Source organism: Passer domesticus, chromosome 6 (genome assembly GCF_036417665.1).
Source record: "Passer domesticus isolate bPasDom1 chromosome 6, bPasDom1.hap1, whole genome shotgun sequence".
NCBI classification, from domain to species: domain Eukaryota; kingdom Metazoa; phylum Chordata; class Aves; order Passeriformes; family Passeridae; genus Passer; species Passer domesticus.
The window spans coordinates 56,939,306-56,965,751 of record NC_087479.1 but is presented as its reverse complement, the minus strand read 5'-3'; the positions used below and the strand labels follow the sequence as shown (position 1 = coordinate 56,965,751).

At 40.1% G+C, this 26,446-nt stretch overlaps 1 protein-coding gene across 5 annotated transcripts in view; it reads right to left on the bottom strand.

The window, feature by feature from the left end:
• The window catches only part of MPPED2 (metallophosphoesterase domain containing 2), a 113,658-nt gene that overhangs the window by 66,746 nt on the left and 20,466 nt on the right, over positions 1-26,446 (bottom strand). For 4 of the 5 annotated variants that reach the window (XM_064426028.1, XM_064426031.1, XM_064426030.1 and 1 more), the window contains exon 3: positions 7,476-7,657. In XM_064426028.1, the coding sequence (XP_064282098.1) occupies positions 7,476-7,657 (182 nt within the window). Of the gene's footprint in view, positions 1-7,475; positions 7,658-8,739; positions 8,857-26,446 lie in introns of all 5 variants that reach the window. The other variant, XM_064426032.1, reaches the window with a different exon arrangement.

Sequence of the window (26,446 nt, the reverse complement as noted above, 5' to 3'; positions counted from 1 at the left end):
TTTGCAGGAAAGGGGGAATTGAAAGGAAGAATTATTTGGGGTTTTTTGTACATTTGGGTTGGTTGTAGCTTGTTATAAGAAACCTGATCATCCCCTCCCCCCTACTAAGACAACATTAGCAGCCCAGGGAACCAGATCCAAGAAATGACCAGGCAATTATTGTGATTGAAAATCCATTCAAGAATTGTGCAGTACTTTGCACTGCTCACTGGCTCCTTCCTTTCATTGAAAATTACCAAATGAATATATTAGTTTAAACTTATAAAGAGCCACTCACTGCAGAACATTATTCTCTTTGAAAGCACATTTTACCTGAGCCAAGTTTTCTAATGGCTGTCGAATAACACCTTTATATTTGCTTTGACTGACCGTGGCAATTCGTAAAGAGAATTTTACACTTTAGGAGCAAACACAGCTTTAAAACTCACATTGCTGTATAGACCATTAGGAGACAGCAAAAATGGATTTTTGTGAAATCTCTTTATGAAGAATTGCCAGGAATAACAAGAGCAGAACAAGAAAGAACTGATCAGATATGAATGATCTTACACTGCTCCTCGGGCATAAATTCCATTTCAGTCAGTGGAAATTTTACTACCTCAACATTCATTTTATCCAATGGCTTCTATTTTACCTTCTAAGTTACACTTCTGGGGTTCTGCTTCTCACAAAGCATCTCATATCTGACCCAGAGCAGAGGATAAATATGAAGAAGCAGCTATAACCCTGGCACAAAAGGAGAATTTTGTACTTTCTCCTACTTTTGTTTTCACACTGCACTACAGCTTGTTACATCAAGAAAAATTATTCAGCCTCTTACCAAAAATCAATATGGTTGTGTTTTCCCACTACTTGATAAATATAATAAAATGAAACATCCAAACCATTTTTGTATTTGCATTTTTGTATTATTTTGAGGAGAAAAAAACAAAGATAAAAATTACTACTGATAGATTATAAAAAGGTATATGCTAATAAAAGCTGAGCAGAGATTATTAATTCAGGCAAGCCATATGGGAATTGAAAACTAAGTACAAATGGGAATTTAAGTATGACATTAAACACAGTTTGAGTTAGAACAAAAGCAAAGGAAACATTCTTAAGTAGTAACATGGCACTAAACCCTAAATAAGTTAGGAAGAACGTTTTTAAAAGTTTATGGTAAAGACAGAGTGAGATACATAACCCAGAGAACAACTAAATCACTAAAAAACCCACCAGCTCAAGCTGTAAATAAAATATCTCCATCCCACCCCAGTGTCTGAAGCTTTTCACCAGGGCCAGAAGACAGAGCTGTTTCCAAAATTGGATTAATAGATTTTCCAGGGAGCTGCTTCCCTCTCTCCCAGAACAGCTGTGCCAAACTCACACATACTTACAGGATTAAAGCCACCTCAGCATTTTCTTTCACTTGCAATGAATGCAATTTTTTTTCAAGTGCTCAGAGTTTTGTTCATCAAAATGGTATTTTATGTTTAGTCAATTATTCATTCTAGCTGTAACAGGCAGAGCAATATAGAGTTCAAAATATGCTCCAGATGGTAAAAAACACAAATCAGAAATAAATCAATTTATAAAAAAGGAAGAGATTTGTTTTTATTGCCATAATTTAACTTTAAAATATTCATAGGCTTCCTTCTGGTTCTAAATTACCCCAGAATACTTTGAGCTAATACCCCTCTGAATCTGGAGAAATTTAGAACTCACTGGTTTGTTTTTTATATAAAATAGTGTGATGTCAGATGCCAAAATAATCAGAAATATACTTTTAGGGAGCAAAAGAACAAACACTTGACCACACTGGAACTGTGCTCAGTGTACGTTAGTAAAAGGAACACACTCACTGGAAAGCCTGAATGAGCCATGCCTGGAGAGGAGATGAAGCCAGATAACTAAACCAGACCAGAGAGATTGAGAAAGGACAGAAGTGCAATGTGACCCTGCATTTTTAAACAGTGATAAGAAAAGAGCTTGATCTTACTATTATACTATTCTGGTACAGTTCTTTTTTTTCCTTTTTTTTTTTTTTTTTTTTCAAATTGAATTATGCTATCTTCAATATCAAACACATTCTGGCAGGTGTCTGGCTTAACAGTTTTGAATATAATTTCAAATTTCCACAGCACTAATGCATAAATTTAACTGTAGACTGGAACCAAGTGTCTGTACACAGTTCTGAGAGCAACACCATATTTACATTTTGTCATCTATTCCATGTAACAACCAGAAATTCCAAGGTGATGCTGCTATTTTCAATTACCAATAGTCACACAAAAATGAACTTTAAAATAATGGACAACACTTTGCTGAGGACCACATCCACAGAGGTAACAAGAAAACCTCTGCATTAAAATTATAAAATCATTCTTTTCTTCTCACTTCAAGTAACCTGATCAAGGAACTACAGCACAGAAAAATAAAGTTTTGGGTTTTTTTAGCTCTAGAAACAATGTTTACACCGGAGGCAAGCACATATTACAGGTAAAGAAATATCTGCTCCAGTACAAACCCACATGTATGTGGCCACTAAATCATTCACAAAGTGTTTACAGTCATTGTCCCAAAGAAATTAAAAGAAATAAACATTCAGAGCAAAGGCAAGAATTAAAAAACATCAAAGAGTGAAGTTGCTAAATCCTAGAACAACTCAGGAAAAACCTAGCTAAATTCAACTTTCAGCCCCACAGACAATGACCAGGAGTAAGATCACCTATTGAATTTATCCAAGATTTTGCCAAGCTCGTGCAGTAACATACTTTATAACAGAAACCTTGCATGGGGGAAAAACAAGCAAACCAGAACCAAAAAAATGAACACAGTGTGATATAAAGACTAAACAAAAAAGTACAAAATGGGCTATTTGAGAAAAAATTCTGAACTGAATTCAAATTATTCGCACAAGCAAAGATATGCACAATCAGGCCCACAGTAACTGAGCAAAATAAACATATCAACTCATTAAAGATCTATCTGCCTGAATTTATCTTTGCTTTCTCTTCAATTCTTATGGGTTATTCAATCACTTCCCATCACCCAGAAAAGGAAATATTGCACTATGAAGACAGAGCTATAATTAGATATTCTTCTATTTCATTTCACATATATGACTGAATGAGAATGGATGGGAAAAATATGAACAGAGATAATAATAGCAAGTTGAAACATTCAGTAAAAAATACATTTGGCACAGAATAACATCTCACTTCTCCCTCAGCACGTAATGCTGTGTTTACTGCAAAATTAGTTAAGTTAGTATAAGAGATTTTTAATGAAAACAATTATAAATTTAAAATAACTGTGTTTAAAGCATTTAACAGTCCCTAAGGTCAAGTGATTACAGCAGTTACAAGACCCGAGGGACATGTTCACACCAAAACAAAGTGAATAAATTACCTCAGCCAGTGTATGCAATCACTAAGTGACCACAGAGGTTATTCAATGTATAAGCCCAGCTGACTTCCACGCAAAACCAATAATGAAAATGTAACAGCGAAAGGGAAAAAGCATTTAACTAGCAGAAGTTGCTGAAAGGGCTGAGAACTTGGGAGAATGGGAAAGGGAGTGTGGAAGGCAGGCTCCATGGCTTGGCCATGGAGGCAAGGGAGAAGGATGAAGGTTGGTGAAATGGACAGGCAAAATGCTGAACGTTTCTCCCAGGTAAAAGACCCAAATTGTGGCAAAGGGATGCAAGACTCTAAAAATGTAAACCGGCAGGGCTTTAAGCAGTGCTCTCAGCCCTGTAAAACTGGGATATGTAACGCCCAGTGAAGGACAAGCAAGGCAGGAGCTCAGAATAATCATCTCTCAGCTTCCCCTTGGCTTCACTGCCAGGAAAAATGATGGACAGTTAATTGTGTTTTAGTATGGAGGCAAGACCTGGTTTTTACCACCGAGTGGGTAAGATAGGCTACAGAATGAAACCCAGCTTTGTTCTGGCTTCTCTCCCTCATGACATAAATGACCAGATGCCTTGTCTTCACTGCAGCTTCACAACATAGCTGCCAGTGGAGAAAATCAGAGCCACAAAAGACAGCAAAACATTTTTCTGTAAGGACCACCTTGCATTTGATTCGCAGTGTTCAGCTCTGGATCAAGGCTGCTACCAACTATGGTGAAAAAAGGTGCTACTGAGGAAGGAAAAGGAATCCTGCTGGCTCCTGGTATGTATTTTTTTTAACCACAGGACATCATCACCTCATATCCCTGAAGGCATTAAATCTTCACAATACACACAGTAAATAATAACATAATAAATGGTAAAGCACAATTAACACATTTTGGAGACAGGAGTCTGAAAAGAGAGGCAAAAGGACATGGCTGATCTTGGTGTTTTGACTCTTGAAGCAAAAATGAAGCAATTTGCAGGTGAAGCAATTTGCTGGCTTGCCCTGTGCCAGGAACCTAATAACTGGTATTGTCATTCACATATATATATTTATATATATATATACACACACATACTTATATATATGTGACTGTGTACATACATATATACATATATATGTGTGTATATGTATATATTTGTGTGTATATATGTGTATATATACATATATATGTATATACACAAATATAAGTGTGTGTATGTATATACATTTTTATATGTGTGTGTGTATATATATGAGAAATGCAAGTGGACTCTCAGCATGTAAAAAAAATATTTTCTTTGTATCTGAACTATGAAAACCTGAGGCCAAAGCCAGCAGGCCCTCACGCAGTCAGAGCTTCCAGTTTCAGTGAAACTGCCTGCAAAATCTGCTTTTTCAGATCAACACTACACTGTGTTCTACATGAACTATGCTTATATGCTAAGAAAGCCCCCTGGTAAATTACTGAGGCTGGAACACACCTATCCAAAGGGTTGGAATTCTGTGGGGAATGTTAAGCCAAGGACCTGTGTGCTAAAATAACATCATCATGAACCCCCTGTTAGATGCAAGGAATGCCAAGTGGCTGCCAGCACTGCAGGATTCCTCTGGGAGGGTGAAACCACCCTGGCAGATTATTTGGGCTGGCTTTCTGCAGCCCTGAGTGTTTTCAAATGCCAAGCACTGGCCACAGGCTCTGGCTGCACCTAAACAGCATTTGTGAAATTTGTGAAATCACTCTGGGGCCAAAGAGGAACTCAGGTGGCCAGAGACTGCTCTCAGCAAAGCACTCAAGGGAGATCTGTGCTCTCCAAGAGGCAATTCCTCCTCTGGAGCTGCAATTACACACAGAAAAAGGATAGTTTTGAGCCTATCAAATCTAGTACCACTTTCTAGAACTAAGAACAATACAGCTAAGTTGCAGTGGTATGGTTAGAATATGTGCACAGCAATAAAAAAAGAAGGAAAAACACCCATTCAAATAGGGTTTTGGAAATCACAGGAGGTCAGGTAAAAAGAAGAGTATGAGGAAAACGCGAAGAAGGATGACAAGACAGACAATGTAGAAGTTCTTCTATTTAAAACGTTCCTTTTGTAAAACCAAGTGTCCCTTACATATCTCTTGAAGGGTTCAGCCAAGGAACTCCAATGCAATAAAATTATGTAGAGGTGCTGCATATGATAAAAGAGGTGAGATACACATAGGATAAAATGTGTAAAGATGCTGCCATCACACAGCAGGCAGGAGAGACTGCAGTAAAACCTGACAGAGCTATGCTTCGAAATACCTTTTACATAAAGCTGTAAATCCATTCTGATGCTTTTTAGAAAATCAGCTGCTCAAGTCACCTTCAGCTCTGGGTATTTCTAGAGCAAGAGGTGAGCTGGCAGTGCACAACCAGCCTGCCAGTGGCATTTACAGCAACAGTTCCCCTCCTTCCCTTTGGTTCTCTGTTTTTGCTATTTAATTTAATCAATTTAATTTAATCAATTCCAGCAACAGGCTGTCAGGGCACTGCTGTCAATACAGCAGGATATGGAAGGCATTTGTTGTGGGTCTGGTTTGTTAATTTGGGATTTTTTTTGGTTAATGTACTAATGAGTGTGGTGAGTTTAGTGCTGGCTCATCACCAGTGCATTCACTGGGATGTACTCTCTTATTTCTTGGTGTGAGGTAGGACTAGGGGAAAGGTAAAGCAGGCTTAGAACTTTAAAAGGACATAAAGAGAAATTCATTAATAGTAACGAAATGAAAAAGTAATAAAAATTAGAACAAAACTTTTAGGACACTTCTCATTTTTCTATAGCCTTTCCTTTCTTACTGATAATGTAAAGAAACAAAACCTAAAATTTTAGTTAGTTTACTACTTTTAGAATAATCTTTCTTTAGTTTACTTAGGGAGATAAGTCTTTTTTGTTAATGTTATGGAGACTTCTCTATAAGAAAATAGTTTTTTTGTGTTTCTTTTCATGAATAGTAGCTACTTGGGAAATTTGTAATTGTGACATTTCTTCTATTTTTGGTAAGCTTTTTTTACAGTTGTATTTATGGGCTATATTAACTTATGGGGTACTGTTTTAAAGATGAGTGGTTTAAAGTTAAGTTTTCATTATCTATCTTTAAAATGATGTTTATCTCTGGGAATAGAGGTAGAAATCTAAAAACAGAAATTGAAAAATCTTTTTTTTCTCTCCCTAGAGACAGTATTCTACCAAAGAGATGGTGACTGCCCGTGCTCAAAGATAAAATGCCAGTACTCCAAATCAAAGGGGCAAGCATGTGAATATCACCCCCCAAAAAATTCTCAAAATATTATATATATTATATATTTTATCTATTATATTACATATATTGTGTGTTATAATTTACATATTAATATTCTCTTATAGTGTATGGTTATAACAGATAATATAGAATGTAGAGTATTATATGTTAACATTATATGTATAGAGTATTGTTATATTTCTATATTATATATAGATATTATTTATATCTATTTCTATATAAATATATAAAAATATATAAATATATTTGTATATATAAATATGAATATATAAAAATTATATATATAAATATTATATATTTTATATATTAAGATATAATTAAATATAGATGTATGTTATTATATTATTATATTACTATAATAATTCTCTTCCAAACAGCATTATTGATTCTGCCACCTGAGAAGAAGGACTTGGATCATTTCCAATACACTGTAACTTCCAGCAAACCCCAACCACAGCGAGCAGCAGTTTCTGCAGTGCACACAAATCCCCCCAGCACCAGCTAAGGGGACACTGCATCCTTTGCATGAGGTGCCACCACCTCCTCAGCACTCCCAGGGGGCTGCACAGCTCTTGTTGTGCAATGAATCTTTTCCCCAGGGTAATGCAGGAATGCAGCCAAGTCTCTGAATTTGTCTTAATTAACAGAATTATTATTATTATTATGGTTATTAACAAGTGAGGCCAGCAGCAGCACGTGACACGAGGACAAGCGGAGCGAGGGCGGGGGGAGATTCTCCAGCGCCCTAATTCAATTAGCAGGCAGTGAGTGACACTGGGACAGGAGAGGTTAATTGGGGTCACCGAAAGGCAGTAATTCCTTACCTAACCAGTCATTAAACTTCTTAACCTCGGAGGGCAGTCCCAGCTCGGTGAAGTCGCCCGTGTGGAGCAGGATGTCCCCGTAGGGCATCTGGATGCCATCTGTTCTGGAGTGCGTGTCTGAGACGCAGACGAAGCGCGTGTGGCCCGCTGGCTTTGGAGTGTCATAGGGGATGGGGTCCACCCTGGAGCAGACACAAAGATCCCGTCACAGTCACAAGGTGCAAACCCTCAAGGTTCAAACCGTGCATTATTGCAGGCATCAGCTGCAGTACCACAGTATCAGCACACATCTCCCTCCAGGACAGCAGCCACGCATCCACGGACACACGCCATGCTCTGCCAAAAACCCAGGAGGAACCACAGCGCTGCTAAAAACTTACCTGGTGAGGAGAGGAAGATTAAATACACACAAGATACAACCACTCTGCGGTACTACAGTGTGTTTAGACGTGGGGAAAAATGGATTTAGGAGGCTTTGAATTCAAGTGTTTCATGTGCTGTGCCTTACATGTGGACAGGCACGGGGCCATGGGATAACAGGGCTCACAGGTGGGCCAGGAACGGGCTCTCACCTGAGCTCAGCAGCTGATTTTGTTCAAGGGCACAGGTTCTCAGCACAGAGCATTTGTTTACACACAATAATGTGCATTCAGGAGTGCTTTGATGGAGGCTGGAAACTGCAGAACAAAGTCTAGTGACAGCTTCCTAAACTCATACAAAATCCTGAGCTCATCATCCCAGAATCTGTAAAGTCAGCAACTGATGTGCTAGCACACTAAGCAATCATGTATAAAACTTTTTTTTTCTATAGCCAACAATGCTAAAAATTTAGTTCAATTGATTATTTGCAAGCTGTATTTGGTAATTTGATCTTATCAACTACATGTGACACATCAAGGAAGTCTGGTCATTTGGTTTTTAGTGATTTTTTTTTAAGCACAATAGAGGAAAAATAATAGGTAATCGAAATGCTTTATGCATTAGTGGTTAGAAGCTCTAATTTGTAACAGAATAACTTAAATACAAGAGGCAACCCATTGCCTACTTTGGAATTGCAATTATTTCTCTGCAGAGTTACCATAATTTGATTTGCTCAACAATTGAATAGCACAGCATCTGGATTAGTGCCACAGAAAATCCCATCCCAATTCCACAAAACTTCAGCTCATTCCATTGATGTGCCACTTTGATCATGGTTAGAGCTTAGCTTCAGCTGGAAATGTTGAGGTATTTAGGAGTTACGTCAGAGTAACAGTCCACTTACATCTCAAATTATCAGGCTAGTGAAACCAAGCTCCAGCTACTTTAAAGCATCCAAAAATTACGCTGTTCTAAGACTTATTTGGACAAACTGGCACAACAGGCATTCAAAAATCGGTGCCTCAAAGTAAAAATAAAGTTAAACAGGTCTTATTAGTTGTGCTCTCCACTGAAAACAAACACCAGTAGACATCACTGTGAATCTGTTTGTCCTGAATCCCCACAGCTATGATGAGATGTATGGTCAGTAACAGAAAATAAAGCACAGACCTTGAGAAAATCCTGACTTTTGAAGTATTGCTTTTATTTAGTGAACTGTAAGGTAGATTAGCATTTAGTTTTTACTGTACACTGAAGTGTGTGAAAGCCTCTGCCAGTGCCTTGAACTTCAGCTCCATGCGCAGGTGAGAAAGACCAGGAGCAGCCTGCAGGGTGCAAATCAGTTCCCTGCCCCAGGGAGTTTTATTCAAACAGTGGCTCCAGAAATCAGACTCCATATGGATATGTCCTGGTCCCCAGTGCAAAACTGCCCCTGTGAATGCACTTACTAACACGATCTTACTGAGTTAGAATTTAATTTTGTTAGAATTTTAAATTATATTGTATTAATTATATTTGTTAGCTATTATATATAGTATATTACATTGATATATACAATATATATATATATAATACATACTATATATATAATATATCAATTATTTATTCTATTTCTTAGACTATTCACAGCTAAAATATTAGTGGGGGCAGCAGAAGGGGTGAGATATTTGTTAGACTGACTTTCCCTAGGTGCCATAATTAGGTCTTTCCAATCAAGCTGTATTTACCATCAAAGCACCATACCTCATTGACACGGGCCACTGAATTAATTTGCAAAAGTCAGGCTCTCCAAGATGATGCTTACTTTAAAAACAGATTCTAGTGCCAGCTGGACTGGAGAGCAGAGAATGTGGTGGATGACCCTTCCTGGGGTTTGGTATTGTACCTCCTGTTCCACCCAAAGCACCAGGTACAATTACCTAAGCCATGAAACTGATTACCAATGCAGAAATCCGGGAGAAAAATCCAACAATCAATGGATTTTCTTTTTTTTTTTCTCAGCAAGGGTCTGAAATCAACAAAGTTATTACTCCAGAGAAAAATTAATTTACCCATTGAAATTGCACTGGCAAGCTGGGCAGAACTGCAATCTGTGCTTTCCTACATGGTGCCTTTCTTCCAAAATATGTGGGTCCCCAAATCAACATTTCCCTACTCCCCAGCCTGTTTACTCCAGACAGCACAAGAAATGAACACCAGCTTTCATCATCAGCACAGAAACTGTTCAGAACATCTCTGCTTGAGCTAAACCAGCACTGCCTGCCCTGGGGAGCCCAATTTTGTTTGTACACAGCAGCCAGGCTTTGCTCTTCTCTGCAACTTCCAAACAAACCCTGTTCTGCATTAGTGTATGACACTGAAACCTGGTTTGGGATTTTTCAATTCATGCCATGACTTACAGAAAATTCTACAATCAAAATTCATTAAGTCCCTGACCCTTCTTTCTCTTCTTTACAAACACCATGATGTTGCCAAGTAACCTTTTTTCTGCGTCTTAGCTTCCTTCTCTCCTTCAGTAGTGCTTTCCTAATAATCATTTCCAAGCGAGATACTGCAGGTGATTGTGTTCAGTCCATCCATTTATCATACTCAGAACAGTCCTTCAATAAAACTCAATAAAAGTGGTGTTACTGCCAGTCCTAAAGGCTCACATTTTCCTTCCACCCACAGCTGCAGCCTGGCAATCAGCAATATGAGAGCTCCTTTCCCACTGCATCCCCAGAGGATTGGACTCTGAAGGCCCTCTCACAGCTCTGGTGACACCCTGGGCTGTGAGCACCACCCTTCCTCCTGATCTACTTCCTTCCTTTTCCACTTTCACCCTTCTTTCTGATCTACTCACAAACCAGCAGCTGGGGGCTGCACACTGGCGTTGCTAAAACCTCTGTGGCAGTTCTGCAGCTGACCCTTCCTGCAGTTCAAGCAGATAAAATAATTTAAAAAAAAAAATTATTTAGGTCCTAATAATCATAATTAGTCATAACAATAATTGTAATTAATCATAATTATTTATGTCCACCACCATTCTGCTGAATCAGAGCACGTACCTAAGAAATTCAACTTGTTCTTTACCTTTGCTGCAAACACAGTGCATCCAGCTAACTCTGACACTCTCCATCACCACCAACACTTTGGTTCTTATCACTTTTCTTGACATGGCAGACTGAAACACTTCACAGATTATTTGATTACTGCATTTGGAACAGCATGCTCACAAAAAGATGCAGTAAAAGATATTTCAGAATAATTTAAATGTTTATATATAAGGATTAATACAGTAATCAGGACATAGAAAACAACTAAGATATGTTGCACCTTAGAAAATCAGGCACGTGGCTGGATTTTAAAAAGCTTCTGTAAGACCCAGAATGAAATCCCATCAGGCAGTTGAGCAATGACTGCTTTGTGAGATCACGACACTAATGTAAGATCTGTCACATTTAATGCATTTATGACAAGGGCCCAGGAATCAGAAGGGACAATGTAACCTTCATACACTTCTACAAGAACCTTGTTTATCAGATAAATACTTCACTAAACTGCCCTTACCACCAGTGGCTCTCATTTAAAGAGTCCCCCAGGTACAAACCTCAGATTTACAAAATTTGGGGGCTCCTACAAAAGATGCATTTCCTCCCACACTGCCTGAAAGGACAGCATTATCCAGGCTCTGATTTGGCTCAGGCGGCATTCAGCAGCCCCTTCCCCAAACGCACAGCTCCTCCAAAGGTGGATGAGTGCAGGTCAGGGGGTGAGTGCTGCCCCTTGCCCTGCCAGCTGTGCACACAGCAGCCCAGGCACTGCTCCATCCCGGGGCTGACAGCAAACCCCACCCTGGCCTTCAAAGTGAGAGATGAAATAAGCAAGAATGAGCACCACACACCATACCAGGGGGTTTGACCAGCAAGGGAGTGGGAGCTGAATTCAGGAATTCACACAAGAGGAGATTCTTGGGCCTCTCACACGTGCAGGGGTGCGGATGCTGACAGTCTGGCCAGAGAGAAAGTCAGATCAACTTCCCCAGGCATTGTTCTGGGGAGTTTTGAGAAAGCTCAGAGAAAGAATTAAAATAATCCTTAATCTTTGCAGCTGGTGTTTTTAAACTTGTAAGATGTGCACAAAAAGAGTGTTGTTCCTAATCAGCCACTGTAAGTACACTGTATGTGTACAGTACATGTGCACAGGAAGAGTGTTGTTCCTACCAGCCTGTACTACACTGGGTACATCTGTGACTCAGTTTCTGGGTTTGTTTTTTTATGACATCTGAATAAGTATTCATTATGCATCCATTTAAGCACAGGCTTCAAGTCTGTGTGCCACATCAACCCATGTGTGTTGTTGCACTTACTTGTTTATTTGTAAGATGTGTCCAAGAAGAGTGTCACTCCTAATTAGCCAAAAATGTGAGCAGTGTTAATTGAGGACCAATCAGAGCTGTCTATAAAAAGAATGTGATGTATAACAAACTTCACATTTACCTTCTAACAACATAAAAATCTGTGTCACTTGATTCAACCATCCCTAATGCAACAACACCACAGGGGCAAAGGATTTGATTTAGGATGTCTTGCCACAGAAGAGACACGTTAACTGTGCATTTCAGCCCAAGCCTACACCAGTTACTCATAAGGATGTCTTATAAATCAGCAGGGCTGGAAAGCTCTGAGACAGGCAGGGCAGTGCAGCCCTCCTACAGCCACAGCTGCAAAAAAACCTCAGGAAAAACACACAAGCACCACCTTCCTGAAAGGAGTCAGTTTGGATTATAAAGGAGAATTCTGCATGGGTGAGCTCAAATGCTGAAAATAAGGGTCTTGGGGTGTCTGGGGAATTAATTTGTAGAGAATTTTTGAAGTTTAATAGAAAATTTAGACAGTATGTATTTGTATACAAACTTTGAGGTGAAAAATGTTGATTTAGAAATACTATGGAATAAGAGATTGTTGAGAGAGAAATACAACTAGAAATAAGTTTTAAAGGGTGGTTTCGTAAATAAGACTAGATATTTTAGAGAAATAGAACTTTCAAAGATGTATTGTAATAAGACTTATGAGGGCTCATTTTAGATGATTAGCTTTAAAACATTTATAGTATAGTGTGATTAAAATCAATAAGTTAAGAAACACTTTTAATGTATTGTAATTAAGAAGTAGTTTTTGATTAATAGTAATAGTATACTATTTGATTAATAGCAATAGTGTAAATTATAACATTTGTCATTTTTTACGTGAGATTGAAAATAAAATAAAAGGTTTCAAAATGTTTTTTATTTACTTTATTTCTGAGTTACAAGAAAACTTAATCTAACAGGGGTGGATTAGCCTGGGAATGCCTGTGGCTGGAGAGCCCAACCCCACAGACTGTTCACTGCCCTGCTCTCTCAGGCTTTGAGACATTCAGACTCCAAATCCCCTCTCAGAGAGGGATTCCCAAGAAACCAATTCATCCTGGAGGATGGACTAAAAATCTTCAGCATTAAGGCAGGAAAGTTTCCAGTTCCCACCATGGAGTAAATCACTCAGATGAACGCAGCACCCACAATGGACAAACCATGAACAGATGCTGAAAACCCCTCCTGCAGCCCCTCTCCCCACAACCCAAATCAGCATCATTCCTGCTTTCAGCCCACCACTCTGCAAGCTGCCTCTGCCTGAGGTGAGCAGAAAAAGCAGGTAATTTTCCTGTCCCCAGGCTCTCCAGATGCATGAACAGTCCCATGGCACACGGGCTCACATCCTTCCCAGCCTGTGTCACATCAGATGCTGGCTTTTCATCTCAGTAATTACTCCACTGGGCATATGTGTGACTGAATTTGTGGGTTTATTCTTTGTGACATCTAAATAAGTATTCATTATGCATCCATTTAAGCACGGGCTTCAAGTCTGTGTGGCACATCCCATCCTTGAGTGTTGTTGCACTTACTCTGTTTTGGGAGTCACTTGCAGACACCCTCTCTAGTAACTAGATAGTTAAAAGAGATCTATATAACTAGCTTTTAAAAAGCATCCTACTCATACCTCCTGTGAATAGTCATCATTGTATTTATTTACAGTTTAGCTTCCTCTCATGTAATTTCATTCTTTTCTTGCTATTCCAATTTTCAAAATTTGCAAACAAAATACTTCTTCAAAGAGCCAATTAGCTTGGCGTGTTTTTCAAATTAAAATACAAATATTTCCTGGGGAAAAAAAACCACTTTTAAAAGCTTGTTTCTTAGTGCTGTCAGTTCCCTCTCCTCAGCTAAGGCAATGCAAGACAATTTTTTTTAAATGGGAAAATAAAAGCAATATATTTTCTATATCTTCATGTTTTTGTTTCTTGGAATTCATACCTCTGTCTCTACACATGCTCCCTCTGGCATGGAAAATTCAGGAGAAAAGAATGAGTTTCTGTGTGAAAACTGCTGTGCAAATGTATTTGTTTCTGTATCCACAGCTTTGTTATGTTGTGATATTTCTTACTGCTCTTAGAGCCAGCCCCAAGCCCTGGAATAAGGCAATCACATGAAATTTGTGGCTTAATTAATTTCTGTTAAAATTTATCACTAAGTCTCTCAGCTGAAGGAAAAGAGCATGAAATGCACCTGCATGCCCAGCAGCATCCAAGAAATGGGATGAAAGTAACAGATGTGTGATTGTTCTTATTTAAAACAAACAAACCAAACCTCAACGCTATTAGGCCAACTTCACAATTCTCAACTGAGTTTTTAAGGCCACAGACTAGAAGGACTCTATCAAACTGTAAATGTGTCTACATTTTGAAACAAAAATTTAATATCCTAATTTCCAAACCTTCAAAACGTGAACACAAACATCATTTAAGTTCCCTGTCAGAAAAACATTTACATGCCCATAGCTGCTTGTGATACAACACATGCTGAAGACACAAAGCCAAACACTAATTTCCTCTCAATACACAAAATTAATGCCCAAATATAGCATTGCTTTAGTTAGCCACTGTCAGCCATTAATTGTTTAAATCATACATATTAATGCTTTTGTTAACTTGACTCTGTCTTCCAGCGTGCTCAAACACCAAGCCAACATCTGGTTTCTCGTCTGACTGAAAACAAAGGGATGCAAATACCTTTCCACACTCTCCCTGGTAGGTTTGATTTGTGCAAGCACACATACCCAAGAACAGACTCCCCCAGAGCTGGTGGAAAGCCCCACCTCTTCTGGAAACCTCCACGTACATGTGTCACCCACCAAAGCCTCAGAGGCTTCTGAAGAGCTGTAAAACAGAGCTCTGATATTTATTACAGAAATGGCATTAATTGTGTCTTGGTGCAACGTGGGGGGAAAAAAATAAATTACATTTCCAAAGCCACAGGAGAGTTCAATGCAGCGCTCAGCAGCTTACTGCTAACGCTTCCAACAATTATAGCTGCAGGGAAATGATGGATCTTTTTATTACAGGTTCTGGAGCTGTTTTACTTCCAGTGAGATTTATGAGATTAAACAGAAAAGACCTATATTACCCACTGTCATCATCTGGGCAAATTTAAGAAAACTCTCCTTTACAAGGAATTTATAATCATATATCTTCTCAGCCCGACTTAAACCTTAACTAATTAAAGACTCCAAACTCGGTTAAAAGCAGAATCTGGTCAGTAATAAGAGCAGAAAGAGCTAAAATCCAGATTTGCCATGGTGTTCTTTGAGGGGCAAATAGTCATCTGGCCTATTCTGAAGTACCTGACCTCTGCCTTTGATAATAATGGGAATTCAGAAACAGAATTGCTTGAGCATTTTTGAAAATCCTACTAATCATCCCTCTGCAGAAAAAAATTTATTTTAAGTCAAAAAAATACCTTCTAAAATTTAGATATCAGTGGCTTCCCAAAGGTTAGAGAAGTAAAATAGAATTGAAAAAAAAAAGTTTCAATACCAGTATCAGCATCACTCTAAGGCCCAGACAGAAGTTTCCTTTAAATAAAATAGTTAACCATTGTTATGCTGGTATGGTTTCAATTAAAATTTATTAAGAAGCATTTCTCCCCTATTCTTTGGCTGCTGTTTTTGGGAGACTGCTATAAATAATGTCTTTTTTCCACCCTGACAGAACTTATTTGCTGGCAAAACTGCACCTACTAGGAGTGTAAGTCAATAAGCTCTCAACACTGCAAGATTTTTATTTCCCTACTATAACCTATCCAAACACCAACTCATGAAATACACTCAGAAAGTACAACCTGGCACCCCAAGTTTAGGTCCAATTTCAATTTAAGGACAATGAGGCTGGAAAAATGCACATTTTGATGCATTTAGCAAGGCTAAATTAACGTGTGGTACCCCTCCAATCATTTCATTTCAACTGCAGGGATCATAAAATGTGCTGGATTTACTTCTAGGATGGAAACCACAGAGAAGGCTTTAGCCCTTGTTTCAACAGTAAAACAGTTTTTCCAAAATGCAGTGGAAAAAAAATCACCCCAAAACAAGCAGAAGCAGATCTCCAGGACAGATTACATTGTTCTAACTTGACATGCCATCCTCCTCAGAAATTAGGGCAATTCTGATCAGAGAGACCAAAGTCACAAAGTTCTGCCAAAACAGAACTGTGGAAGCATGTACTGCAGCATGTATTCCATTGCTGATGCCCATACATATTAAGAATCATATCTGGAATGTCATCAAATGTACAGAGCTAGTCTGCATAATTCACTTTATTTCCTTGGAGATGATACATTCTCCAAAGAGACAATAACTCTTATGTAATAGGGGAACTGGGCGAGTGGACCTGAAGGTGCATAAAACCTTGAGAACTCATTCTCTTTGGAATTTGCTGTTAAATCTAAAACCTTACTTCATGTTTCAGAAACAAATACTCAGTGTTTTGATACCCACAGGATTAAGCCCAGAGTGTTTGCAAAGAACCACTTGAGGCTGGTTCTGATTCTTTTCCCCCCAGCACATATTTGGTCTAAGGCACAGTGGCTACTTGAAATTGCAGCTCCAGAAACACAAGTGTTCTTCTTTAAATCACAAGTTAAGGACACAGTGCAAGCCAGAACCTCTGCCCTCAGCCTGCTCAGTCATTTTGCTTCCTGACCTGCAGGTAACACCCTCTCCAAGGGATGGGATGCAATTCCATCCTCTCCTGAACACACTGCTAATCACAGGCCTCTCTGCTGCTCTCCCTCCTGGAGTGGCTTCCACAGGGGTGATGGGACAGAGGCACAAAAGCCCTGCTCAAAGAAGAGGCAACTCCTGCTGGGCAAACACCCCTTGTGAGTTACTAAAGGCACAGGATCCCATCAAACAGCACGTCTGAGTTACTAAAGGCACAGAATGCCACCAGCACGCCAGTGGGATTTTCACTGATGTTAGGAGAAACAAACAGACTGGGACACAGAACTCAAAAAGAGATGTCCTGTCAGCACGACAGACTATTTTAAACATGACAGACTATTTTAAAACATGACATACTATTTTAAACATGACATACTATTTTAAACATGACATACTATTGTAAAGAAGTAAATTGGCAGACATCATGTGTTACTACCTGCAATGTGAATTTGTGCATGTGGACCAGTGTGGCTGTCCTATTGAGGATGGGTGAATAGAGTGACATAAAGATTCTGAGGTTTCAGAAGACAAAAATGTTGAGTTCATTAGAAACTACACATTTTTTAAATAGGAATTTATGAAAAAGGTGGACTTGATTGGTCTTTAATTAATACTCTTGGTTAATTAGGAATAACTCTTTTTGTAAACACTTTACAATTAACAATAAGTTCAAAACACTAGGTGTAGGATTGTTTTAATTCTAATTAATACACTTTACTAGTTAATTAGGAATAACACTCTTTTTGTAAACACTTTACAGTAAGTTCAAAACACTAGGTGTAGGATTGTTTTAATCTTTCTCTGAGCTTTCTCAAAATTTCCCAGAGCAATGTCTGGGAAGGTTTACCTGACTTTCTTCCCTGACCAGCTCCCAGCATCCACAAACCAGTCCAAAAACCTGTTTCTGTTAGGATGTGTTTTGTCTCCTGCACTTGACCCACAAGCTTCTCCGAGGTGTTAGCCATAAAATGCTTCCCATCAAAACACTTTTTACAGCATTTAACACTGTGTTCCTACTAAATAAAGCCCTGCAGAACAGCCCTGCTGTCTCAAAAGGCCCTCCACCACTCAGTCCCATGTATATGAGCCATTGCAGCCCTTGCCAAAGGTTTCTTTTCATTTGTCTGCCTCCGAAAGTTTAAGGTGATTTCTCCAGGGAAGATGATAATATTTCAGACACCATTTAGCTCTTCCTCTAAAGTGAAGCCCTAGTGTCTAATAGGAGTAGAGAGGAGATTATGGACTGCCTTCTACCAACACCAAAACACAGATCCTCTACCCAGCATCCAGGGTAACAAAAAGCTCAGTACCACATTGAAATGGTTAACTGGAATTAGGTAAGCTTTCATGCCCTGTAGTCACACAGCTGGCCTAATATTTGTGTACTCCTAGAAATTGCACTGCAAAAAATTTCGACACCAGTTGTCTTAAGCTTAACTTGAAGTCTAGATGTAGACTAGTGAGAGATCTGAATCAGTCCCAGGGTGTATAGAAAAATATATACTTATCTCATAAAATTTTCTTTGTTGCAGAGGAGGAAACAAAAAACAAAAAACAAAACAAAAAAAAAAAAAAAAACAAAGGAAAAAAAAAAAACCAAAACAAAACCCAATGAAACAAAACAAAAACAGAAAAAAACCCCACCTAACTGCCAAAAACCAATTTCTGCTCTGAAGATAAGCCTCAACCTTTCACAGGAACTTTGCTGGAGACACAGAAAGGTAAGAGGCAACTTTGGGCTTAAAATTCTGCTGGAGAGAATTGAGCCCTTGAATCTTTCTATCCTTTATCTTTGCAGTGCAATTGTCTTCATTGCAGCTAGCAGCATCTCCTGACACATCTAACATGAAATCTAGTCCCAGGCAGAACTGGATTCAACCAACAAAACTGCAATTCCTTGGTGGGAGGATTGGAGGGGGCTGCAGTGGGCTGGACCACAGTTTTTATTTGTAAAACACTGGGCCAAATACATCCCCAGCTAAAAAGATTCCACCAGACAGCTCTCCCCACCTTTTCTCTCTCTCTCTCCAGTATTAAATAACTTATGACAAGGAAACCTCAGGTCAAACAGTACACATTCCACAATATTTCAAGATACAAACATTAGCTCAAGTGAGAAAAAGCTTGGTAAATAAAGCTGAGGGACAGGAAAAAAAAATCTCATGTCTTCACCTAGCAGAAAGCTGCACGAAGGTAACTCCAGCTGGAGATACTCCTTGGAAATGCACAATTCATTCTGATTTGCTTTCTCCCCCTTTTTAATTTTTGTTTTCGAATCTCTCTTATTATTTGGTGCTCTCATTGGTTTTCCATGAGTATTTATATATGACAGAGGCTGCTGAAATCAGGACCACCATCTTCTCATAGAAAATACAAAACATCTCATGGATAAAAACCAGCACTGACTGTTTCAGTTGTGCCATCACTTTAACTTGACTGTGGCATTTATTTGACACACATCACGTTTATACAATGTTATGAAAAGCAGTGCTGCATACAGGATCAGGAGGTTTTATCAATAATGTAGTTAATAGGCAGAGTGTTTGTGGGCAACCACAGTGCTACAGGTTATCTCAGAACATTTGTGTTTTGCTTATACTTCTATAATAAAAATTAATGACTTCAAAGTCCTCAGTGGGAGTATCTAGGACATTCATATTTATCAGAACTGTTACTGGCTTCTGCAGTAAGCAATTATTCTTATTGCATTAAACCGTTCATTTCCAAAGATGTATCCCCAAAAATCAAATAAATCCAAGAATGAATTATAGTCAAGATAGAAATTTACCTCAGGGATACTTTTAGAAAACTCAATTTAAAAACACATTTACTTTTGCCTCTGTGCCAGCAACAAAGGCAGGAGAAAAGGGGGAAGAACAACAGAATCATTTTGATTTCAGTGTTTCCTACAAGAAAATTCCAAAGCCAAACAAGCTGCAACCTCTCAATATCCAGCTTCCATCTGTGAAGGGTAGGAAGGCATTGCACCAATGACTCAGAGGTTGCTGCTAATTGTACAGACCAAATGAATAATGCTGAATATGCAACAGAGTATTGAATTCAGTGTTGGCCTTGAAGGCTTTGAAAACTCTGCTGCTTCCCAACCCTTGTGCTGAGCACTACCAGGAATTTAGCTGGCATGACAGATGTAGGAGCACACTGCGGAAAGTAATTTCTGTGTCAAGTACCAAAGGCAAATAGTTGCAGTTTGAGATTTAGAGAAAGAACGTGACAAGGAGAAGCCCCGGGAAGGAGGAAAACAAGCTGCACCACATAACATTTTACGATACAAAATGAGATGTGGGCAAGGCAATTTCACTTACGTGATTCATTTTATAAGCAATGCAAATGCAATCTCACTGATTATGCTCCAAAACAAAAGAGGGAATTTCATTACTTCAGCCAGTGCAATTAGACATGCAGAAATCACAAAACATCCTATCTGCAGCAGAACAAATGGAAACCATCATTTCCCATTTAGATGGGAATAACCAAGGTGGGTGAAATGCATTCTGTGATGGTGGGTGCTGGGAGGCATAAACTGAATTGTGCAGCCTTGAAGCTCACACAGTCTGTGCTACATACAGACACTCACAGAGATTAATTCCACCACATTTGTCATAAATGAGCTAAAGATACCTCAGAACCCACATGACATGAGGTAAAAAACCCCAAACATCAACAAAACTAACAAAAAAATCCCAAACCAGTATCTTCCCCAACAAAACAAACACCACTTTTAAAAAACCCCCCAAAACTACACACCTATTTTTTATACAAGAGTCTTTTCCAGTTTTTATTTATCTTCTGGTTTCTCAAAGCTTGAAAACAGGCAGTTACTCTGAAGTCAGGCAGGCTGTGTGAATTAAGAGTGCCATTGCTTTCCCTATATGGCTCCCTGGGGAATCCATTTATTAGGCACAGGCCTGTTTTCTGATTTAGCTGAAGCACTTTTCCTAGAGAATATCGCTGTCCACACCAAGAGGAATTTTCGAGTAACAGCTGCAGAACAGCCTTTTTCTGTAGGAACTGTCTTGAATCAGTTCCCCTATATGGATACACAGTGTTGATTTCCAGCCTCATACTCCTCTTAGTACTTAAAAGGAGAAGAAAATTACATGTTTTTAATAGGTAGTCTAATAATAGAAACCTTAGAAAAGCTTCAGCTTCTTGAAAATCAGCAATAAAACTGAAACTGACAAAAGCAAAATACACAAATAGATGGAACAGCAGGGCACTCAGCTATACTTATTTGGGTGTGATGCTTTCAGTTTAACAATCAAAACCACTTTTGCTTTGACTAAGAATACGTGCAAAATTGCACCCACCTACCCATCCAGAGTTACATTTCTCAGCATGTAAATGAAATCCTAATTATTTTGATTTTATCCATTAAGGAGCAGGAAAAGGTATCTTCCAGGGACAGACTACAACAGAATTCCACAGCTCTGCAAGGCTACAGGGAAGTTCAAAGGAAAAAAGAAAAAGGATGTTTCTATGAGCTTGTAGCAAAAAATCATTACTGAACATTCTGTAAAAGATACAACTATTGGGGTAGTTTTTAAGGAAACAGACTAATTCACTAAGTTGCTTAAGGAGACAAAAAGAGGAAAAAAATCACTTGAAAAAACGTGGAACTTAAAGCCTGGGAAGAGCTGTCTTAACAATTTCTTTCTTTACATCTGGATCCACTGGGCTGTTATTTTTCTTTACATTTCTGCATTGTGGCAGTGCCAGTGAAATTCCCAGTTGCACAGCACTGTGCTGGTGCATGCTGCAGTCAATAAAGTCAAAGTTCACAGTGACCATAATAGGACAGGAATGTGAGCTGGGTGAAACCACTCTGTTCACATCAATACTGTTACAGTCACCTACATTAGACAAAATTAGCAGTTGAGAGTCTCAGCTCTTTGACTGAAATGACTAATTTCCTGCAACCTTTCTCCTCCTTCCTCCCTCACAACGTTTTGGCAACCAAGAACAGGCTTAGGGACTGTTTCATAATGAATACAGCCCTTAAGGGTAAAACTGGCAAGATACACCAGTCTGTTCCAGAAATCCCTTCTGCAATTCATTATTCCATCTAGTTCTACTCTACTGGTTTATTCCAGCCTATAAAATCCTGAGCTCCTTCATCTTCTGCAGATTGTGAAGACTTGAGACAAGCTGTACTCCTAAAGCCAAAACCTTGTCTTTCTAGAATTAAAATGCTCTGGTCTATCTACCTCCTGGAACATCAACTGCTCTACATCTTTCCTCAAAAAGGGCTTTGCCTGCATGTTGCTGTAGAAAATGAAAGGTGACATGCTCAGAGGCTTTCCACTAGTGACTCCTTTTGCCTCAGAACCCATCTCTAGCACTTGCTTTTCCCCACTGTTGTTGCCTACAGTAACAAGAGCCACATCTATTCCTCTCCTTGTCAAATAACATGACAGATTTTTTAAATAACAATCACCTTCAAGTGATGAAGAGAATCCCATGCAGCTCCAAAGAGGTGTGCTCATCTCGCCCACACAAATGACATTTTCTTGTCTGAAACATCACCATCTCCCCAAAGACCCTTTCTCACCAAAGCAATACTTTGCTGTTACTATGGCTTGATAGCTGCATACCCTCTACAGTGTCACCCAGAGAGCACCAAATACAACTCAGTTTAACAAGCACAGGTGCATGTTTTCTGCAAAACAGCAAAATCTCTTCACTCAGATCACTGTGTCACCATACCTGTCCTTATAAGCCACGCTTGGCACTCCCCCCAGCAAACATGATCCAGTCAATTGCCCTGCCCTTGACCTTTGCTAAGTAAGCAGGCCCGGAGAAAACCCTGAATTACAGACTTGCCTTTGAACCACACCTCAGCTGGAGGCAGCCTGCCAGGTGTGTGCACCGAGCCATCGGTGAGCAGGGGCTTGCCTTGTTCTGCTCAGCTCAGGCAAGCAGCTGTCTGGAGGGAATCTAACCTCACAGCCATTTAACAAGGTCTCTGGCTCGTGGCACGTGCCACTCACTTTTTCAGTTCCCAGCCTGATGGCAAAAATGGAATTCCAGTCCAAGCCCGATGGGAACGTGGGGAGGGAGTGTGGGACAAAGGGAATTCAGCCCTGGGACTTTACTGGTGGCCTGCCACCAGTGTAAGAGATGTCAGAGCTGCACTCTGAGGCTGAGACAATGCACAGCCACTTTTACAGCTAGGAGCAAGTATGGCAAGTGCTGCTGAACTCATAAAGCATGCTGTCATTTTTCACACTGCTAAGCAAAACAGACCAAAGTGTTAACCACGAGGACCTGTTGTGCCCTGGATTTTCCCTGATCATCCTCAGTGTGTGATTCTCTCTTTTATGAGTGTCTGAGCACGCTCTGACTCAGGGGACATAATACATCAGGAAGCCTATCAAGGGGGGTGCCTTTAACACCCATTCCATTCACAGGTCTGGGAAAGGCCACTATTCCTTCCTCCTCTCCCACTAACCAGAATCTACACCTGGAGCTCACATCCTCCCAACACCAGGCATGTGCTCAGTCAAACCTCCTCCCAATCCCACTGAGCCTGAGCACAAATGAAGCAAAGGAGCAGCAGGGCACAGCACGCTGCACCAACAACAGCCTTTCTCCCACGTGTTAAGTGGGGTGGTGTTTTTTCCTCTTAAGGCAAAAATTAGGAGCTCCTTGGTCTAATGAGAGTTTTCTCTACCTGCAGACACAGTTTGATTCTTGCTCTGCATGTTCAACTTGCAGATGACTCCTTCTGTTAGAGATGGTGTCAGGCGTGGGTGGGAAACAGCCTCCTGAGCAGGCAAATTAAAGGCAAACAAAAGAAATGAAGGAAGAAAAAAGTAAATAAAAATATCTTTAATATATTGAGCTAACAAGAGGCCTGGCTGCAGTTTCCTAATTGTTCTAAGGGGCTGTATTTCACAACCTTCTTCACACCTCCCAGTCACAGCATCTCAGTCCTGACCATCCAGGCCTTTCTGTTTCTTCATTCTTTCTGTATCTTCCTTGGCCTAAACTGTATTCTCACATGGTCTCATATAGTTCCCTAAGCAGTAAAAGCACCAAGTGACCATGCTATACACAAAAAAACCAAATGATGCTCTGCCCAATTTCACAGACTCTGCTTTTTCTTTGTTTTCCTCCAACCACCTCATTTTTCCTGAGGGACACAGCGACAGGAATGCCACATTAACTGCCAGCCCCATGAGAAGAACATCTCAATCACCCATTATAAGCAAGGATCAGACCTCTCAAGTCCCCTGGCCAGGCTGTTTCTGCCCTTCCAGTAACCCTGCAGCATGGCTATCACTGCCACTTCTTATCTTATCTGCTCGAACACTGTCTGCCAGGGGCAGACAGGGAGCCAGACCTAAACAATGATGTGAAATGAAGGCTTCCTCCCAACACAGTCTTGAACTTCTGATCAAACTGATCACTCCTCAGCAACATAACAAACCCTGTTGGGGGTTTAAGGGCTTTAAAATCCACCTCAAGGGAATGCAAAGAGGAAGCAGGCTTCCAAAAAAACAGCAAAGCTCTCAGTGCATGCAAACATTCTCTCTGGGTGCCAGCTATGTGTACATGTACATACACAGACACGTGTAGACACAAATAACAAATATACACCACAGGGATGTTTGGATTCTTCAGTGAAATTATTTTCTGTTAAAAATAAATAAATAAATAAATGAGGGGTTTTAGCTCCATAGAACTTAAAACACAGCTGAAGCAGCAGCAACTTTTCCAAAGCAAAGGAGCCGGTATTTTTTAATTGCATTAAAATTCAGACAACTCTGCACTAGAGTCTGATGCTTGTTAGGGAAAATAAGTTTTTCTATGCTTCTGTAAGAGTAAAAAAATCTAATAAACGTGAAACAAAACAAAAAAACTAAACCCAGGAAGTAGCAAGACTTTTGCCTCCATCAGGCTACTTCCTACCAAGACTATAAGCTTTAATCTGTGTCATTCTTGGGCAGACCTGTTAACATGATTAACATCAGAAGTACACCAGCTGCACTCTGCTCAGATTAACTGCCCTGTCTTCCAAGGAACCTCAGGTAGAAGTCCTAAAGGGAGATTTAGTGTTTCCAAGGGTGGAAGACATCCAGCCTGCCCAAGACCCCATTCATTCCACCTGCAGTGGGACCATGTGAGGAGACAAAGGACTCTGCAGATTCATATGTGAGTCAAGCAAAAGCTGTTTACTGTGCTTGTAAACCTTGTTTATATTCACTTCTTATCTTGTCACACATTGTTTGACTCGTAGCTCTGCTTTGTCCACGAGGCAAGCAGGCATCTTTTTCTTAATCTAACTGGTAGATCCTTTAAGTGAATATAATGCTGACATTTTACTTGGGTTGACACCCCTTTTCTGCTTCTTTCTTCTCACAACATCCGCTTTTTTATCCCCAAAGATGACCTTGTTCTTTAGTTCCGGAGGGTCAGGATGGTTCATTTTCCTGTAAATGTCCATTTTCCTGTAAATACAATCCTACAACCATGCCCACAGCTCCACCAAGGCCTCAGCACGGGCAAGACCCAGAGCCCCTGTGGGGCTTTGTAGGGGAGTATATTCTTATAGGTTACAGATTTATTCAGATTATAGATTTCTGCAGATCTTTTCATCCTGGAGACAAGTCTTTCACTTTCTATGCAAGTTACTTATCACGCAAAGTCTGTTCTTCCAAACCTTTCTGGAAACAGCTGCAGGACTTTGGGCGTGTCTGGTGCTCCTTTTCCACCCCTAGAGCCCGTGCCCATTCTGAATCTCATTTGTGCATTTGTGTTGTGCTTATCTCCAGGCCCTAGAATGAGGGTGTTTGTCCCAGAAAAGTGCTGCCTCCCTCCACATGGCCCCTGTCTCCAGCCACATCCTGCTCCTTCTCACAATATGTCATTTCCAACAACCCTGGGCTGGCTCCACAGCCACCTGACTATGGGTGTTTGAGACAAACACAGAGCCCTTCTGGGCTCTGCAGACACTGTCCCACACTGCAAAAAGGGCTGGCACTTCTGCATTCCTGCACCAACCCTTGCATCATCACTACTGTGGCAACACCTGGCAGCTCAGCACCCTCCAAAAGCACTGCAGAAACTCAGATTCTCACTTGTTCCCCCCACAGGTGCACTCAGGCCCTCCAGGATGTAGGAATTATCTCATATTATTCTTGCAGCCTTGAAGAACATTGGGAAATCCTTCATGTCCTGCTGGGAAATCACACAGAAGTCTTGTGTGGGTTCATTCCACCCACACAGTGAACTCTGAACCCGCTGACACCACAGGACAGCACAACCCAGCCATTTCTTAGCTTGCAAACTCTCAGGCACACATTAAACACAGAGGAATTACTCATCTGTGCAGGGATACGGATCAATAACCTCACCCTCCAGCAGCACTGCCAACCCCTGCAGCTCCCAGTCCCTCTTGCCGTGTCCAGCTCCTGCTCCAGGCTGCTGTGCCACTGCAGGGACAGGTGGGGACCAGGGCTGGAGAGCTGAACTGGGCACCAAACTCCAGGGATTTATCTGAATTCCCAACTGTGC